The 20,383-nt window shown below is 44.8% G+C and overlaps 1 protein-coding gene across 2 annotated transcripts in view; it reads left to right on the top strand.

Moving 5' to 3' along the window:
* ABI3 (ABI family member 3) overlaps positions 1-20,383 on the top strand; it is a 159,808-nt gene that overhangs the window by 48,518 nt on the left and 90,907 nt on the right. For both annotated transcript variants that reach the window (XM_077252491.1, XM_077252492.1), the window contains exons 5-6: positions 6,137-6,205; positions 10,265-10,386. In XM_077252491.1, the coding sequence (XP_077108606.1) occupies positions 6,137-6,205; positions 10,265-10,386 (191 nt within the window). The remainder of the gene's footprint in view (positions 1-6,136; positions 6,206-10,264; positions 10,387-20,383) is intronic.

Here is a 20,383-nt window from a genome sequence, read left to right on the forward strand (position 1 = left end):
CGGGAGGACCTAGTTAATGACCTGAAGAGAGCAGGGACAACAGCCTCAAACACTACCGTTAGTAGCATACCACTATGAATTAAAATCCTGCAGGGCATGCAAGGTTCCCCTGCTCAATCCAGCACATGTCCAGGCCTGTTTGAAGCTCACCAATGACCATATGGATGATCCAGAGGAGGCATGTGAAAAGGTCATGTGGTGAGATGAGACCAAAATAGAACTTTTTGGTATCAACTCCACTTGCTATGTTTGGAGGAGGAAGAAGGATGAGTACAACCCCAAGAACATTGTTCCAACCATGAATCAATGGTGGGGGAAACATCATACTTTGAAGGTGATTTTCAGCAAAGGGAACAGGATGACTGTGTAAGGGGGTTGCATTAAATTGTTTAATGCCCTTTACACTACCCGCTTAGTATCTTACTTTTATGTGTTGTATACTCTATGTTGCTAAATGTATAGGGAATTTCCTGTTTTCTAGTTAGCCGAGCCTGGGAGCCCAGGCCAGCCATTGGGGCCAGGGTGCCTGGGCAAAACAGTGGGCCACACAACGTTACAAGGGAGAAGTCCAGCTGTCCAGGGCCTATAGTGGCCAGCAGCAGAGACAGCAGCAGAGACAGCAGATAGCAGCAGTGACAGCAATGGTGAGAGCAGAAGCTACAGCAGAAGTCACAGCAGTACAGAAACACAAGTTGCTCCAAGATGTGGCAGCTTACTACATGGGCCCTTATAGAGATGGTGATCACGGCACTCAGGGCTTCTTGGAGGTGCACAAGTTAGGAATCCAACCCGTAAAGTATAACTAAGAAATACTTGGCACTCTAGGAGATGTTTGTTGCAAAATACAGAAATAGATTTTATTCGGTGCATCCAGCTCAACATATATAAACGTTTTCGGTCTATACAAACAAGACCTTCATCAGATACAGTTGTGAGTGCTGGAGACCACAGAGAGTGTGTATAAGCCAACACACTAAGTTAAACGTCAGCCAAGGTACGGGAGCGCAAGGCGCCTTGATGCTTATGGCGATGTGTATACAACGCGCTATAGAGAGGCGAGGTACTCGCAGGGGAGAAAGCGCTGAGAATCACCGACGCCACAGATGCCGTGCTGTGGGGAAGAAGACGCTCCCGGGGTCTGCACTGTATTTCCACCATTTTCTCTTCAGACTGCCACACTAGGCACAGACAAAAAGAGATTATGGAGATACATGTAATATTTTTTGGCCCACCTCATATCTGTATACTAAAGACACACAAAGCTGCAGCCTTTTTTTTTTATAACTACTGGAGATATGATGTGGCCCAAAAAGTAAGTGTGTGGCGAAGTTTCTTAGTTGGCGCACGGTGTGTGTTGCCGGCGGCGGAAGACACAATAAACCAAACATAATTGTGGCAAATCAAATTTTTTTTATTTTTTAACAACCAAAAAATTTATTTACTGCGCCGGCTTGGTGTAGAGTGATGTAAACGGGGGGTGTGAAGCACTGAGGCCTGGCTAACCGTGGACGACGCAGAGGTGGCAGGAGAAGGGGCAATGAAACTAGAAGGGTCTGGAAGTTCGGGGATGGGGTTTGACACATGAGAGGCTTGAGACGCACTGGAAGGGTGAGACAAACTTGACATTACAGACACATTGGGAGGTGAAGGGGGAGGAATGCTAAGAGTCCTCTGTTTTTTTTTTTTTTTGTGTTTTTTTTTTGTTTTGTTTGCCTGGTTGTGGGAGGTCTTGGTGGGCTCATATGGCATGGCGTGGTGGTGGGTGACCTGTCAGGGTCCGGCTGCACTGTGTCAGAGTCCATAGTGCTCGTAGAGCGTGCAGCCATGCCAGAGTCCATAGTGCTCGTAGAGCGTGCAGCCATGCCAGAGTCCATAGTGCTCGTAGAGTGTGCAGCCATGCCAGAGTCCATAGTGCTCGTAGAGCGTGCAGCCATGCCAGAGTCCATAGCGCTTGTAGAGTGGAAGGCCATGCCAGGGTCCTGCTGCATCGTGGTGGTGGCGGTACGGAAGGCCATGCCAGGGTCCTGCTGCATCGTGGTGGTGGTGGTACGGAAGGCCATGCCAGGGTCCTGCTGCATCGTGGTGTCAGTGGAGGAGGTCCAAACAGGAGCAGCGGATGTCATGGTGGTGGCGGTGGGATGTCCAACTGCACTCGGCATGGTGGTGGTGCTGTAGTGGTGTCCGGCTGTGGAAGGAATTGAGGTGGCCGTGCAGTGGGATGCAGCAGAGGTCGGCATTGAGGTCAATCGTGACAGTGAAGGCACAGGTGGATATGCCGCCACTGTCTGCTGGAAATACCGACTCTGCTGCATAGCCTGCACGTAAGCAGCATTGCAGGCCTGCATGACACTCAGCTGGAAATCAGGAGTAAGGTGTTCCGACATGCCCTGCTCAATTTGGTTAAAAAAATGATGTGCTGGCCTCTGGAGGTCGGCTTTCACTTGATCAAGGCTTTTGCTCACCTCCTGGATACGTGCATTCAAGAGGCTATGTGAAACATCCATTCGGAGCAGTGGAAGAGGACTGCGAAAGGGGAAGACCTGATGGACCAGCTCCCTGGTCTCCAGTTAGTGTGGAAGGCCCACTTGCTGCTGCGCTGCTGGATGGCTGGGACGGGTCCGTGGCTGTCGGATGAAGGACCGCTCCAGAACCTGGGCCAACAGTAGTGCTGTATGTGCTGTGAAAAAAGGAAAAAGAAAATTAATATCAAAAATGTACCAGACGCAAAATCCTGTGGAATATAAAAATACAGATTATGGCAATACAATACAACCTAATGCACGTGATAAATACTTACGTTCTCTGGGCAAGGACCGGTCTTAAAAATGCCAGAACTCGATGGTATTTGTATCCTTGCTCCTGAACCACTGGGAACACGGCTCTCTTGACGCAGGTCCTTGTTGAAGCGGTCCTTCATCGAACGCCAACGTGTTTTCACTTTGGCCACTGTAAAAAAAAAAAAAAGGTCAGAAAAAGGACTTTTGGCCGTGCTCACACAACTGTGTGTGATGACAGAAACTCCTCTGAGTTTCTTTCATCACACACAGTTGTGTGAGCACGCCCAAGGTCTCTGCAGCTTCACACTGCATTGCAATACTTACCAAATGCACTTCGGACCCGATTCGGGGCGTTGTCCCAGCCATCCCACATCGCTTGGGCCACCTCATTCCATAACCGCCGGATCGTGACGTTGTTTGAGTGCAGTGGATCCCGGGTGTCCCACAACGGGACTCGCTCCTGGACCAGGGAGATGAGGAGGTCATTCTCGATTAGATCATCCTCCCGTTGTGAAACCTAAAAATTAAATAAAGTCATTAAAGTTTGCTCAATTAACATAAGGAAAAGAAAGAAAAAAGATGCTGAGAAATGGCATGAATAGGAAAGTCAACATACAAAAGGATTCCAGAAGAAAAAAGTTAAGAAATACGAAAGAAAGGAAGATTCAAGATAACAGTCAGCCTTGTATACGTACCCGCTGCCGTCTTTCCACCGGACCTTGACTCCGCTGCTCCTGCCCTGTCTCTGCCGCAGTAGAAGAAGAGCTCTAAAAAAAAGAAAAATTCAAATTGTCACATGTGTAGATGTGACAGTGAATACTTACCAATCTGACGAGGCAAGTACTCACCTCACTGACATGCTCCACTTCCGACTGTACTGGATGAAACTCCTCATCAGAAAAAGAAGAAGACATTCTGATGCATGTAGAAAGAAAGAAATGGCAGAAATTAGGACATGTAGAGAAAGAAAAGAGAAAATAAAGGCATTGGCTAGGATATACTCACATTGTTCAGAGGCTTGTTTGCTCCAAGGTGCTGGGGTCTGTCTGCTCTGCTTGGCTGTCTGCTGAGAAGTGACCTGCAACTGTCCACACCCTCCCTTTATCACCTTGATGGTGGGGGGTGGCTTATCAGTGTCTAGACATGTTTTTCTCAATTGAAACGCATGCGCTTGTAAACGCATGCGTTCATATAGACAGCAATGCGGTTTTTTGTCGCAATCCTTGTGCAATCGACTGCATGCGTTACCAGGCGGCAAATTGACGACTCTAAAAATTACTACATGTTGCATTTCCGCGCCAAGCCGCAAACGACGAGACGACGCATGCATCGTCAAACGCGGCAAAACGCGAACAAACAAAAACGCATGCGTCCCTAATGTTAAATATAGGAATACACAACGCATGCGGATATATGCGGTACAAACGTTGTGGACACAACCGCAAATGTGAAACCAGCCTAAGCTGGACAGGGAGGACGCTGCAGTACCGTGCAGGACGGTATGACCCGGGAGCATACACGGAGACATGAGGAGAAACACAGGGCAAGTGAAGGATGTGAACTGTGTGGAACTCTATGTCGATGCTGTAACTGATATGGACGTGCTGTGTATGGAAACAAGTAAAGTTCTTTGTTTAAACTTGGAATTGGACTGTGTCTGTGCGCCACCATCCGGAGAGGGTCTCCAGCAACCCAGAGGGGACCCTGAAGGTGCGGAGGAAAGAGAGGCAAGTACAGCGACAAAGGGACATTGTTTTCATGTGGCAGGAGACCAGGGCGCGCATGCATAAACAAATATTCTCAGCCACGACAACAGCCTTGGCCCTCCCCCACAACTGCACCGTATTGAATAGACGATAGAAGGGGTCATGTATTGTGAGATTTTGGCCAACAACCTCTTTACCTCAGTAAGAGCATTGAAGATGGGTCATGGCTGGATCTTCCAGTATGACAATGACCCGAAATACACAGTCAGGGCAACTAAGGAATGACTCCGTAAGAAGCATTTCAAGGTCTGGAGTGGTTTAGCCAGTCACCACACCTGAACCCAATAGGAAATCTTTGGAGGAAGCTAAAACTCAATGTTGCCCAGTGAGAGCCCTGAAACCTGAAAGATATGGAGAAGATCTGTATGGAGGTGTGGAATAAAATCCCTGCTGCAGTGTGTGCAAACTTGGTCAAGAACTAAAGAAAACGTCTGACCTCTGTAATTGCAAACAAAGATTTCTGTACCAAATATTAAGTTCTGCTTTTCTATTGTATCAAATGTCATGCTGCTGCGGTGCAGTATAGCGTATCCTCCACCAGAGGGAGCTTGAGAGGGAAGTGAGACTGCGTACACAGAGAATCACCACAGAGCAGCAGCACAGGCGCCACCAAGTGGCGAGAGAGTGGTCAGACAAGCCGAGTCAAAAAACAGAGGTAGAAGTACTAAAGGGATCAGAAGTACACATGGTCAGGAACAAGCCAGGAGGTTCAGAAACGGTCAGGAGTGGATAAGACAAAGTCAAAAGGCAGAAGCAAGTCCGAATACAAGCCAAGTCAGAAACCAGAGAATCAAACTGACAAACAGGGAAACGCTGGGAAAAGGGCAGACAGAGTTAGTCAACAGACACGGGGCAAGTCAGGGATCACAGCAGGACAAATCTAGGGCTACCAGAGTCAGGTTCACATGCCGAAGGCAGAACTATAGCTGACAAAGTCAGCAGGATGCATAGGAGCTAAATAGTAAACCTGAACCCAGAATGAGGCAGAGCAAAGTTAACCCTTGACATGATCCGCCCAGAAAAAGGGCAGACAGGATTAAACCCTGGAACAGATCATGACATCAAATACTTATTTCATGCAACAAAGTGCAAATTAATTACGTAAAAATCATAAAATGTGAGTTTCTGGATTCTGTCTCTGACAGTTGAAGGGTACCTACGATAAAAATTACAGACCTCTCTATTCTTTGTAGGTGGGAAAACTTGCAAAAATCAGCAGTGTATCAAATACTTATTTTCCCAACTGTATTTATATATCCTTTATACTGGGTGTAATTCTAAGCATGTGATCTATTACTTTGGACATCACAGTGGGCATGGTCTTATCAGTGGGTCTGGTTTTATCAAGGCCGTAGCTTTATTAAGAAACTTGGCAAATGTCTGTAAAATTATTTGTTCTGTGTCCGTCAATTTTGGTCCAGTTGTCAAAGAAAAATTGAATAGTAGGTTGGCAAACCTGCCTGGACTGCACTTGAAAAATAAACTCTGGTCCTTTGAGGACAATACTATGTGATTGATGACTGATAAGGAAAGAGTAAAAAGTAGGATTCAATAATATAATTGGTTTTGGTAAATAGCATTTTTTTTTTACAGAAGAAATTCTCGAATTAGGGATCCTGTAACTCCTCCATATATCCCAGCACAAAAGTTTCAGTGCCCAGTGTAAGTACTGAACTTGGCTTTAATATTTTTTTAACATTAGTATTAACCTATACAAACATCCACAGAATATTATCTCCTATGTACATGTGACGCCCGCCAGGGCCATGGGGTACTCGGTACTGGGTCCGGTACTTAAAGGGATGTGTCATGGCGGTGGTGACCCGGTCCATGGCCTAGGGCGCCCATGTTAAAGGAAAGGTCTTTAGAGGGGTTTGTGAAATAAAGTTTGTTCATGACGTCACCTGTGGTACTCGGTCAGGAGTGACCGACGCTACTTAAAGGGGTCCTCTGGGGTGATGTTGTGGCAGCAGGGATGGTATGGCTTCCCACACGTGAAGCTGGGTCCCCAGGGCTCCCGGCAGGGCCAGACTGGCCATCTGGCAATTCTGGCAAATGCCATAAGGGCCTATATGGCTGTGGGCTGCCTTGTCTGCTATGTTGTTAGCAGAATCAGTGTTCTCAAGATGCACATACTGTTAAGAGTTGTATCGGAGCACAAAGTCACTGATTCCATCACTTACCCCAGCAGGCCACAGTTATCATTGGAAATATTGTTCTGGTGCTTGGGGACGAAGACAACATGAGCCTGTGTGACTTGAAATGCCAGGGCTGAATTTCAGCCCTAGTCCGTACCTGGCTCCCGGTGTAGTAGGGACAGATGGTAGATGGTATAGAAAGAAACAGAGGACACAAGTTGCAGTCTCTTTACCTCTTTACTGATTAATTCAGGCAGCTAGTCCAGGGTACGGGATCACAGGTACAGGTATAGTCCGGCCGGCTTGGAAGCGAATCTGGAATCCCCCTTTACCAGGTGGGGTTTGAAGCCTTCCTACTAGCGCTGCGTTGTAGTTAGTGATGAGAGAGTATACTCGTTGCTCGGGTGGTCTTCGAGTATTTGTGACTGCTTGGAGATTTAGTTTTCCGTGCCGCAGCTGCATGATTTCCGCTACTAGACAGCTTGATTACATGTGGGAATTCCCTAGCAACCAGGCAACCCCACATGTACTCAGGCTGGCTAGTAGCTGTAAATCATGCAGCTGTGTCAACAAAAACTAAATCTCCGAGCAGTCACAAATACTTGGAGACCACCCAAGCTTGCTCTGGAAAACCTGAGCAACGAGTATACTCGCTCCTCACTAGTTGTACTCCCTTGCTGCCTTAGGCCTCACACAAGGTCCTCACATTTCCTCTCTGTCCCCATTGTTGGTAGGACACTACCCATATGACAGGTAACTCGAGCCTTTTTACAGGATCTCTATCATGACCTGGTCTCTATCTGCTACTGTGTCCTTGGGTGTCAGTGGTGGACAAGTAACTAGCAATCTGCTGTCTGCTGGTTTCTGCTGTTGGGCATAGAGTTACCCCCACAACCTTGGTCTTCTGGCTACCGATATCTGCGCTCAGCGTGGAGGAGGCTCAGAGGCAGCTTCTCTCTCCAGTTCTTCACTCTCCTTTGCTTCTTTTCCTCCTTCACACTCTCTACAACTTATTCCATCCTTTGCTTTCCAGGAGCTGTAGAACTCGGTCTGCACGGCCCCTGCTTTCCTCACAGGAGCTGCAGCACCTCTCGTGGCTGCACGGCCCCTCCTTTCCTCTGTTTCTCTCACAGACTCCTCTCACTGACTAGCTAACTCCTCCTCCAGACCAGAATATATATCTAGGGAAGCTCCCCTGAAACTGGGTTCAGAGCTCCCCCTTCTGCCCTGGAGTCAAAACAGTGTTGAATGTGCTGAATACCTGATAAAGGGATCCTTTCTCGCTTCCAAGGAAACTGGGGTGTTACATACACACGTGGCCAAAATTGTTGGTACCCCTCGTTTAATGACAGAATGGTCACAATGGTCACAGAAATAACTTGAATCTGACAAAAATAATAATAAATAAAAGATCTATGAAAATGAACAAATGAAAGTCAGACATTGCTGTTTACTCATACTTCCACAGAATTTTTTAAAAAATAAAAATCATGAAATAGGCCTGGACAGAAATGATGGTACCCCTGAAAATAATGTGACAAAAGGGAAATGTTAAATCAAGGTGTGTCCACTAACATCACAGGTGTCTACAATCTTGGAGTCAGTGAGTGGGCCTGTATATAGGGCTACAGATACCCAGTGTGCTGTTTGGTGACATGGTGTATATCACACTCAACATGGACCAGAGGAAGCAAAGAGTTGTCTCAGGAGATTAGAAAGAAAATTATAGGCAAACATGTTAAAGGTAAAAGTTATAAGACCATCCCCAAGCAACTTGATGTTCCTGTGACTAGAGTTGAACATTTTATTCAGAAATGTAAGATCCATGGGACTGTAGCCAACCTCCCTGGATGTGGCCGCAGGAGGAAAATTGATGACAAATCAAAGAGACGAATAATACGAATGGTAACAAAAGAGCCCAGAAAAACTTCTAAACAGATTAAAGGTGAACTTCAAGCTCAAGGAACATTAGTGTCTGATCGCACCATCCATCATTGTATGAGCGAAAGTGGCCTTCATAGGAGACGACCAAGGAAGACACCATTGTTAAAAAAAAACTACATGTTGACAAGCCACAAAGTTTCTGGGAGAATGTCCTAAGGACAAATGAAACAAAAATTGAAATTTTTGGCAAGGCACATCAGCTCTACGTTCACAGACGAAAAAATGAAGCATATCAGGAAAAGAACATTGTCCCTACTGTGAAACATGGAGGAGGCTCTGTTATGCTCTGGGGCTGCTTTGCAGCATCTGGAACAGGGTGTTTGGAATCTGTGTAGGGTACAATAAATCTCAAGACTATCAAGGGATTCTAAAGAGAAATGTGCTGCCCAGTGTCAGAAAGCTTGGTCTCAGTCGCAGGTCATGGGTCTTGCAACAGGCCAATGACCCAAAACACAAAGCTAAAAACACCCAAGAATGGCTAAGAGGAAAACAGTGGACTATTCTGAAGTGGCCTTCTATGAGCCCTGACCTAAATCCCATTGAGAATCATTTCATTGGAAAGAGCTGAAACATGCCATCTGGAAAAGGCAACCTTCAAACACGAAACAACTGGAGCAGTTTGCTCTTGAGGAGTGGGCCAAAATACCTGTCGAGAGGTGCAGTAGTCTCATTGACAATTACAGGAATCATTTGATTGCAGTAATGGCCTCAAAAGGTTGTGCAACAAAATATTAAGTTAAGGGTACCATCATTTCTGTCCAGGCCTATTTCATGAGTTTTATTTTAAAAAAAATTCTGTGGAAGCATGGTTGAAAAGCAATGTCTGACTTTCATTTGTTCATTTTCATAGATTTTTTATTTATTTTTATTTTTGTCAGTTTCAATTTATTTCTGTGACCATTGTGGGTTTTTCTGCCATTAAATGAGGTTACCCACAATTTTGACCACGTGTGTATATGTTTGTACTATACACATATACCAGTGTGATGCTGTCCCACAGCGTAACTTCAAAGTGTTCAGGAAAAGTGTCTAACCTTTCCTCTCCCTATATCTCCTCCTATTACTCCATATAACCTCCCTATATCTCCTCCTATTACTCCATATAACCTCCCTATATCTCCTCCTATTACTCCATATAACCTCTATATCTCCTCCTATTACTCCATATAACCTCCCTATATCTCCTCCTATTACTCCATATAACCTCCCTATATCTCCTCCTATTACTCCATATAACCTCCCTATATCTCCTCCTATTACTCCATATAACCTCCCTATATCTCCTCCTATTACTCCATATAACCTCCCTATATCTCCTCCTATTACTCCATATAACCTCCCTATATCTCCTCCTATTACTCCATATAACCTCCCTATATCTCCTCCTATTACTCCATATAACCTCCCTATGTCTCCTCCTATTACTCCATATAACCTCCCTATATCTCCTCCTATTACTCCATATAACCTCCCTATATCTCCTCCTATTACTCCATATAACCTCCCTATATCTCCTCCTATTACTCCATATAACCTCCCCTATATCTCCTCCTATTACTCCATATAACCTCCCTATATCTCCTCCTATTACTCTACAAGGACATTAAGTGACAAGTATTTCTTTGCTTTATTAATACAGAAGTCCGGATACAATTTCTCCTAATTTCGCTTATTCTTCTGAAATAAATGGTGACTTACCTTTGCCCCCACCTGAGCACCAAGAATCTTCTACACTTCAGAGCCAACGATCACTAGAGACAGGTAAGTGAAGATGTGTGATATGTGGGATGAGTTTACTATCTATAATCGATGTCACATTACTGTACAACCATGTGAAATTGGTCTTAAAGGAAAGCTATCATCAGGAAATTGGCTATTATTTGAATCAGTTTTTGGTGTTAAATAAATAAATAAATAAATATACATATACACTCACCGGCCACTTTATTAGGTACACCTGTCCAACTTCTTGTTAACACTTAATTTCTAATCAGCCAATCACATGGCGGCAACTCAGTGCATTTAGGCATGTAGACACGGTCAAGACAATCTCCTGCAGTTCAAACCGAGCATCAGTATGGGGAAGAAAGGTGATTTGAGTGCCTTTGAACGTGGCATGGTTGTTGGTGCCAGAAAGGCTGGTCTGAGTATTTCAGAAACTGCTGATCTACTGGGATTTTCACGCACAACCATCTCTAGGGTTTACAGAGAATGGTCCGAAAAAGAAAAAAAATCCAGTGAGCGGCAGTTCTGTGGGCGGAAATGCCTTGTTGATGCCAGAGGTCAGAGGAGAATGGGCAGACTGGTTCGAGCTGATAGAAAGGCAACAGTGACTCAAATCGCCACCCGTTACAACCAAGGTAGGCCTAAGAGCATCTCTGAACGCACAGTGCGTCGAACTTTGAGGCAGATGGGCAACAGCAGCAGAAGACCACACCGGGTACCACTCCTTTCAGCTAAGAACAGGAAACTGAGGCTACAATTTGTACAAGCTCATCGAAATTGGACAGTAGAAGATTGGAAAAACGTTGCTTGGTCTGATGAGTCTCAATTTCTGCTGCGACATTCGGATGGTAGGGTCAGAATTTGTCGTAAAAAACATGAAAGCATGGATCCATCCTGCCTTGTATGGAGCATCTTTGGGATGTGCAGCCGACAAATCTGCGGCAACTGTGTGATGCCATCATGTCAATATGGACCAAAATCTCTGAGGAATGCTTCCAGCACCTTGTTGAATCTATGCCACGAAGAATTGAGGCAGTTCTGAAGGCAAAAGGGGGTCCAACCCGTTACTAGCATGGTGTACCTAATAAAGTGGCCGGTGAGTGTATATATACTGTACTAGCTATTAAACCCGTTCTACATTTATACTGGTATATGGTCTCCATCCTGGTATGTGCTGCTTCCATCCTGTGCCCTAATCTTGTCATGTGCTACCATCTTGCGCCCCCATCCTGTCATATGCTGCTCCCATCCTGCACCCCCTTCCTGTCATGTGCAGCCCCCATCCTGCGCCCTCATTCTATTTTGTGCGCCTCCATCTTGTCATGTGCTACTCTCTTCCTGTGCCCTCATCCTGTCATGTGCTCCCATCCTGCGCCCCAATCCTGTCATGTGCTCCCTTCCTGCGCCCCAATCCTGTCATGTGGTGCTCCCATCCTGCACCCCCATTCTGGAATGTGCTACTCCAATTCTGCACCCCCATCCTGTCATGTGGTGCTCTCATCCTGCGTCCCCATCCTGTCATGTGGTGCTCACATCCTGTCATGTGCTGCTCCCATCCTGCACCCCCATCTTGTCATGTGCTGCTCCCATCCTGCACCCCCATTCTGTCATGTGCTGCTCCCATCCTGTCATGTGCTGCTCTCATCCTACGCCCCCATCCTGTCATGTGGTGTTCCCATCCTGCGCCCCCATTCTGTCATGCTGCTCCCATCCTGTGCCCCCATTCTGTCATGTGCTGCTCTCATCCTGCACCCCATTCTGTAATGTGCTGCTCCCATCCTGCACCCCATTCTGTAATGTGCTGCTCCCATCCTGCGCCCTTATTCCGTCATGTGCAGTAAAAAGTCACTGGCTTACTGCGCTGACCTATATTCAGTAGAAAGTGGCTGGATTGCTCCTCTGACGTATGTTATATATAGATTCAGTATGTAAAAATGGTGCCGGAAAGTGCGGAATGCGCAGGCGCCGATTCCGGCGCCACAACCCTCCCGGGCCACAATCCTCATCCCCGGATTCGTAACTTACAAAATGGCGCCTGAAGTGGGCTATACGCATGCACCATTTCCGATGGAGGATTCATGTCCCGGCCTCTGGCCCGAAGAGACCCCGCGGCAATACCGGATAGGTACCGTATATACTCGGGTATAAGCCGAGACCCCTAATTTTGCCACAAAAAACTAGAAAAACTTATTTACTCGAGTATAAGCCTAGGGTGGGTGATGCAGCAGCTACTGGTAAATTTCAAAAATAAAAATAGATACCATTAAAAGTGAAATTGATTGAGACATCAGTAGGTTAAATGTTTTTGAATTGAATATTGAATCAGGAGCCCCATAAGTTGCTCCATACAAAATACGCCCCATATAATGCTCCATAAAGTTCATGATGGACCTCATAAGATGCTCCATAAAGTTCATGATGGGCCCCATAAGATGCTCTATACAAAAATATGCCCCATATAATGCTGCACAAAGGTTAATTATGGCCCCATAAGATGCTCCATATTAAAATAAGCCCCATATAATGCTGCACAAAGGTTAGTGATGGCCCCATAAGATGCTCCATAGAATAATATACACCATATGCTGCTCCATAAAGGTTGATGGCTCTATAAGATGCTCCACAGCATAATATGCCCCACATGCTGCTCCATAAAGGTTGATGGCCCCATAAGATGCTCAATATACCATTCCATAAAGGTTGATGGCCCTATAAGATGCTCCATAGCATAATATGCCCCATATGCTGCTCCATAAAGGTTGATGGCCCTATGAGATTCTCCATAGCATAATATGCCTCACATGCTGATCCACAAAGGTTGATGGCCCTATAAGATGCTCCATAGCATAATATTCCCCATTTGCTGCTCCATAAAGGTTGATGGCCCTATGAGATGCTCCATAGCATAATATGCCCCACATGCTGCTCTATAAAGGTTGATGGCCCTATAAGATGCTCCATAGCATATGCCCCATTTGCTGCTCCATAAAGGTTGATGGCCCTATAAGATACTCCATAGCATAATATGCCCCATATGCTGCTCCATAAAGGTTGATGGCCCCATAAGATGCTCCATAGCATAATATGGCCCATATGGTGCTCCATAAAGGTCGATGGCCCCATAAGATGCTCCATAGCATAATATGCCCCACATGCTGCTCCATAAAGATTGATGGCCCCATAAGATGCTCCATAGCATAATATGCCCCACATGCTGCTCCATAAAGGTTGATGGCCCAATAAGATGCTCCATAGCATAATAGGCCCCGTATGCTACTGCTGCTGCGATTAAAAAAAAAAAAGACATACTCACCTCTCATCGCTGGGCGCCGAGTGTCAGGGGCCTGAGCAGGAGGGGACACCGGCACGCTATGGGGGTCAGGTGCCGGTGTTGCCACTGGCTCAGGCCACCGGCACTTGCGATATTCACCTTTCCAAATTCCACTGCCGCGCACCTCTGTTTTCTGGGTCCTCTGGCTGTGACTGTTCTGTCAGAGGGTGCAGACTAACCACGTCATCATGCCCTGTGACCTGAACGTCACAGCCAGAGGATGCGAAAGACACAGCGCAGCGGTGGAACGGGGACAGGTGAATATAGCATGGCTCACCCTCCCTTGTCATACTGTCTTGTCACCCCATCCTGGCACGTCCCTGCTTCTCAGTCGCCCCGGGCCTGCAGCTCCTTCCCAGTGCTGAGCAGTCACATGGTACCGCTCATTAAAGTAATGAATATGCGCTCAACCTCTATGGGAGTGAAGTCACGTCCATATTCATTACTTTAATGAGCGGTACCACGTGACTGCTGAACACAGGAAGAGCTGCAGGTGCCAGAGAGATCGCGGTATGCGTTCAGTGCTTACGCATGCCGCGATCTCCTTTGCTGCGCGCGTCTCTCTCGTTGTGCTGGGTAGGCATACTGCGATCTCCTTGGCTACATTACTCTGTGGGGTCCAGACTGCGCAGGCGCATTGCGCTAGCGCAGTCTATAAAGGCTTCAGACAAAGTGACGCTCCCAGCATTATATTATGGAGATATATACAGTTACGTCCATATATATTTGGACAGACATTTTCCTAATTTTGGTTATAGACATTACCACAATGATTTTTAAACAAAACGATTCAGATGCAGTTGAAGTTCAGACTTTCAGCTTTCATTCGAGGGTATCCACATTAAAATTGGATGAAGGGTTTAGGAGTTTCAGCTCCTTAACATGTGCCACCCTGTTTTTTAAGGGACCAAAAGTAATTGGACAGATTCAATAATTTTAAATAAAATGTTCCTTTTTAGTACTTGGTTGGCAATGACTGCCTGAAGTCTTGAACTCATGGACATCACCAGACGCTGTGTTTCTTCCTTTTTGATGCTCTGCCAGGCCTTCACTGCCGTGGTTTTAAGTTGCTGTTTGTTTGTGGGCCTTTCTGTCTGAAGTTTAGTCTTTAACAAGTGAAATGCATGCTCAATTGGGTTGAGATCAGGTGACTGACTTGGCCATTCAAGAATACTCCACTTCTTTGCTTTAATAAACTCCTGGGTTGCTTTGGCTTTGTTTTGGGTCATTGTCCATCTGTAGTATAAAACGATGACCAATCAGTTTGTCTGTATTTGGCTGAATCTGAGCACACAGTATGGCTCTGAATACCTCAGAATTCATTCGGCTGCTTCTGTCCTGTGTCACATCATCAATAAACACTAGAGACCCAGTGCCACTGGCAGCCATGCATGCCCAAGCCATCACACTGCCTCCGCCGTGTTTTACAGATGATGTGGTATGCTTTGGATCATGAGCTGTACCACGCCTTCACCATACTTTTCTCTTTCCATCATTCTGGTAGAGGTTGATCTTGGTTTCATCTGTCCAAAGAATGTTCTTCCAGAACTGTGCTGGCTTTTTTAGATGTTTTTTTTAGCAAAGTCCAGTCTAGCCTTTTTATTCTTGATGCTTATGAGTGGCTCGCACCGTGCAGTGAACCCTCTGTATTTACTTTCATGCAATCTTCTCTTTATGGTATATTTGGATATTGATACGCCGACCTCCTGGAGAGTGTTGTTCACTTGGTTGGCTGTTGTGAAGGGGTTTCTCTGCACCATGGAGATTATTCTGCGATCATCCACCACTGTTGTCTTCCGTGGGCGCCCAGGTCTTTTTGCATTGATAAGTTCACCAGTGCTTTCTTTCTTTCTCAGGATGTACCAAACTGTAGATTTTGCCACTCCTAATATTGTAGCAACTTCTCGGATGGGTTTTTTCTGTTTTCGCAGCTTAAGGATGGCTTGTTTCACCTGCATGGAGAGCTCCTTTGACCACATGTTTACTTCACAGCAAAACCTTCCAAATGCAGCATCACACCTCAAATCAACTCCAGGCCTTTTATCTGCTTTAGGCTATGTTCACACTTTGCGGTTTTTGCTGCGGATCCGCAGCGGATTTGACACTGCAGATCCGCAGCAGTTTTCCATGCAGGGTACAGTACAATGTTACCCTATGGAAAACAAAAACCGCTGTGCCCACATTGCGGAAAATCCCTTTAAAAACCGCGTGGAATTGCTGCGGAAAAAAAGGAGCATGTCACTTATATCTGCGGATTCCGCAGCGGTTTTCAACATGCACCAATAGGAAAGTGCTGTTGAAAACCCGCAGAGGAATCCGCAGAAGAAACCGCAGGAAAATTCGCAGTGAAAACCGCAGCGGTTTTGCACTGCGGTTTTTCCAAATCCGCTGCGGAAAAATCCGCAGCAAAATCTGCAAAGTGTGAACAAGCCCTAATTGAGAATGACATAACGAAGGGATTGCCCACACCTGTCCATGAAATAGCCTTGGAGTCAATTATCCAATTACTTTTGGTCCCTTTAAAAACAGGGTGGCACCATGGTAAGGAGCTGAAACTCCTAAACCCTTCATCCAATTTTAATGTGGATACCCTCAAATGAAAGCTGAAAGTCTGAACTTCAACTGCATCTGAATTGTTTTGTTTAAAATTCATTGTGGTAATGTCTATAACCAAAATTAGAAAAATTTTGTCTCTGTCCAAATATATATGGACGTAACTGTATATATACGTTTTTACATTTTTTGTGCATTTTTTTTTGTGCCTGTCCTGTAAAAGCTAGACCTCAAAGATGTTTAAGTAAAGATAAAAATCTATGACTGGTACAGTTATGGTATGAATATGGAAGATAAAAACCAAAATAATTTTTGTGCAAATGCATGTGTAATATGTATATATGCATGTCATATGCAGATTTTATAAATGCTTGTTTGTATGTGTGTATATGTGTATGTATAAGGGTCGCATGGGCTAATATATTCTATTGTTGACACCAATTACCTAACCAGGTATGAAGTGACACATGGGTGAATAAAAGTACAAATATCTTTATTGACATATCATTTAAAATAACAAATCTTTAAAAAAACAGGATGATGGAAAAATTGGACCTCCAAACAAAATAAGGAGGTGACCTAAAAAAACTCAGATAACAGTGTGATTTAAATATATAATATTTCTATACTTGAGAGCATATCCCTAGAGAGGAAAAAGGAAAAAAGGAAGAACTAGCAATATGGATGGACGAGAAACCGTCTCTTTAAAAAGCCATATTGCAGTCTAATATTACTGAGAGGATATGAACAACAAAAGCAGCAAAAGATATATTATATAAAAGTATATATAGCAAAACCCTCACATCATGACATAAGGCATAGGGTTTTTTTATATCAAAAGTAATGAATTTGGTTGTGACTAAGGGTGGAGGAGAAATCTACTCGTATATGCAAAAAAGTACATGAAACTGAAATAACCAAAGTGGTCACAAGATGGCAGTGCAATGCTCGCTGTCAGAAAGAAGTTAAATGCATAAAGCGATAGCCGAACCAGAGAAGAAATGATAAAGAAGCTGTCGTAGCTGTTTTTGTTCTGACCCAGTGTCAGCTGACAGATCACCAGTGAGGCCTAATTGTGGATTTACGCCCTTAGTTGACAAGCGCTTGGAGACAAAAGACACCTCACACGTATCCTGTGAGCAAGTCACTTTTATCTGATATATAAAAAGCCAAAGCAATGTTTTATACCATTTACACATAATGCGTTTCAATGTAACTCATGTAGCCCCCACCATCACCCAGGGTCATACTGACCTTTATTCCTCACAACGTACCAGAAACATGTTGTGACTGACTATTGAGAACATACATGATAAGAAGTGTAGTCTCCTTGAACGGGAGACCATCAGACTACTGCGTTAACAGATTCTAGTAATTCTAGCAATTAAAGGCAAGAGGCACTTAAAGTCAAGGCAGTTAAAGGCAAACTATTAACCCTTCTATAACAATTTCCCCCTTTTGTAAATGGTATAACCTCTGCTACGGGGTTAGCTGATGTCCACAAAGGAGCTACTGTCTCATGGGTCTAGTACCCATAAGGGGGCTTTCTACCTGCTTCGCCCATCCACCCTCAGTGTGGACACTCACCTCCCCCGTCAGCAGTGGCCATACGGGGCCTATGATATACTACAGAAGGTTCAGCCTTAGGTAAGACATATACAGTTAGGTCCATATATATTTGGACAGAGACAACATTTTTCTCATTTTGGTTATAGACATTACCACAATTTAATTTTAAACAAAACAATTCAGATGCAGTTGAAGTTCAGACTTTCAGCTTTCATTTGAGGGTATCCATATTAAAATTGGATGAAGAGTTTAGGAGTTTCAGCTCCTTAACCTGTGCCACCCTGTTTTTAAAGGGACCAAAAGTAATTGGACAATTGACTCCAAGGCTATTTCATGGACAGGTGTGGACAATCCCTTCGTTATGTCATTCTCAACTAAGCAGATAAAAGGCCTGGAGTTGATTTGAGGTGTGGTGCTTGCATTTGGAAGGTTTTCCTATGAAGTAAACATGCGGTCAAAAGTGCTCTCCATGAAGGTGAAACAAGCCATTCTTAAGCTGTGAAAACAGAGAAAAAACCCATCCGAGAAATTGCTACAATATTAGGAGTGGCAAAATCTACAGTTTGGTACATCCTGAGAAGGAAAGAAAGCACTGGTGATCTCATCAATGCAAAAAGACCTGGGCGCCCACGGAAGACAACAGCGGTGGATGATTGCAGAATAATCTCCATGGTGAAGAGAAACCCCTTCACAACAGCCAACCAAGTGACCAACACTCTCCCGGAGGTCGGCGTATCAATATCCAAATCTATCATAAAGAGAAGACTGCATGAAAGTAAATACAGAGGGTTCACTGCACGGTGCAAGCCACTCATAAGTGTCAAGAATAAAAAGGCTAGACTGGACTTTGCTAAAAAACATCTAAAAAAGCCAGCACAGTTCTGGAAGAACATTCTTTGGACAGATGAAACCAAGATCAGCCTCTACCAGAATGATGGAAAGAGAAAAGTATGGCGAAGGCGTGGTACAGCTCATGATCCAAAGCATACCACATCATCTGTAAAACACGGCGGAGGCAGTGTGATGGCTTGGGCATGCATGGCTGCCAGTGGCACTGGGTCACTAGTGTTTATTGATGATGTGACACAGGACAGAAGCAGCCAAATGAATTCTGAGGTATTCAGAGCCATACTGTGTGCTCAGATCCAGCCAAATGCAGCCAAACTGGTTGGTTGTCGTTTCATACTACAGATGGACAATGACCCAAAACATAAAGCCAAAGCAACCCAGGAGTTAATTAAAGCAAAGGAGTGGAATATTCTTGAATGGCCAAGTCAGTCACCTGATCTCAACCCAATTGAGCATGCATTTCACTTGTTAAAGACTAAACTTCAGACAGAAAGGCCCACAAACAAACAGCAACTGAAAACCACCGCAGTGAAGGCCTGGCAGAGCATCAAAAAGGAGGAAACACAGCGTCTGGTGATGTCCATGAGTTCAATACTTCAGGCAGTCATTGCCAACAAAGGGTTTTCAACCAAGTACTAGAAATGAACATTTTATTTAAAATTATTGAATCTGTCCAATTACTTTTGGTCCCTTTAAAAACAGGGTGGTACATGTTAAGGAGCTGAAACTCCTAAACCCTTCATCCAATTTTAATGTGGATACCCTCAAATGAAAGCTGAAAGTCTGAACTTCAACTGCATCTGAATTGTTTTGTTTAAAATTCATTGTGGTAATGTCTATAACCAAAATGAGAAAAATGTTGTCTCTGTCCATATATATATGGACCTAACTGTATTAGCGCTTTTACGGCTACATAAAACAATAAGCAAAGCAATAAAATTTGCATACAAGTCTGAAAAATACAAAAAATAATCCATCCTGCTAGGCCGCTAAGCCAATCGGCTGGATTTAAAAAGGAGTCTCTATATTGTATTAGTCTCATTAAGAGCCTTAAGGAACCTAGAAAACCTGAGTCCAAGTCTCATTGGGTATGCTGTGTGGTGTTAATACCCTCCTTGGCTCCTGGGGTATGGCAAAGTACAGCATAGTCCTTGCAGATACTGGGCTGTATGTACAGATCCAACAGTCCAGCAGTTTTTGTCCTTGTCGACATTTAAAAGCGTATTCAGTGTCTCTGTAAGGTGAAAACATCCTACCACTGCCAGCAAGGTGATTAGAACAACAGTCTTTCTGCTAGTGAAAAGATCTTTTTGCAGTGACTGGCATGGATCCAGGTGGGCGCTCCCTCAAGTGAATGTGGTCAGCTGGACTTTAGAACGGGCCATCAAACCGTGGGTCTAGGCTCCTTCTCACGTGTCTGTGTATGACCACCCAATCACCTGGATTCAGCAGATGTGCGTCTGCACTGGCATTAAGATCTGGAATGGACGAAAACATATGTTTATGCACCACATTAAGTCTGTTCTGCAAGGCCTGGACATGGGCTGTCATAGCACCGTGTTGCATTTGTAGCACCTGTGGGAAGTACAGACCAGTCTCTGGCAAACTACTAAACAGGACTTCGAAAGGGAACAAGCCTGTCTTTCTATTCGGAGTGTGTCTGACTAGAAAGAGTGCAAGAGACAAGCACTCTACCCCGCTCTTTCCTGTGTCTGCCATGGCCTCTGAATT

Source organism: Ranitomeya variabilis, chromosome 4 (assembly GCF_051348905.1).
Source record: "Ranitomeya variabilis isolate aRanVar5 chromosome 4, aRanVar5.hap1, whole genome shotgun sequence".
NCBI lineage: Eukaryota > Metazoa > Chordata > Amphibia > Anura > Dendrobatidae > Ranitomeya > Ranitomeya variabilis.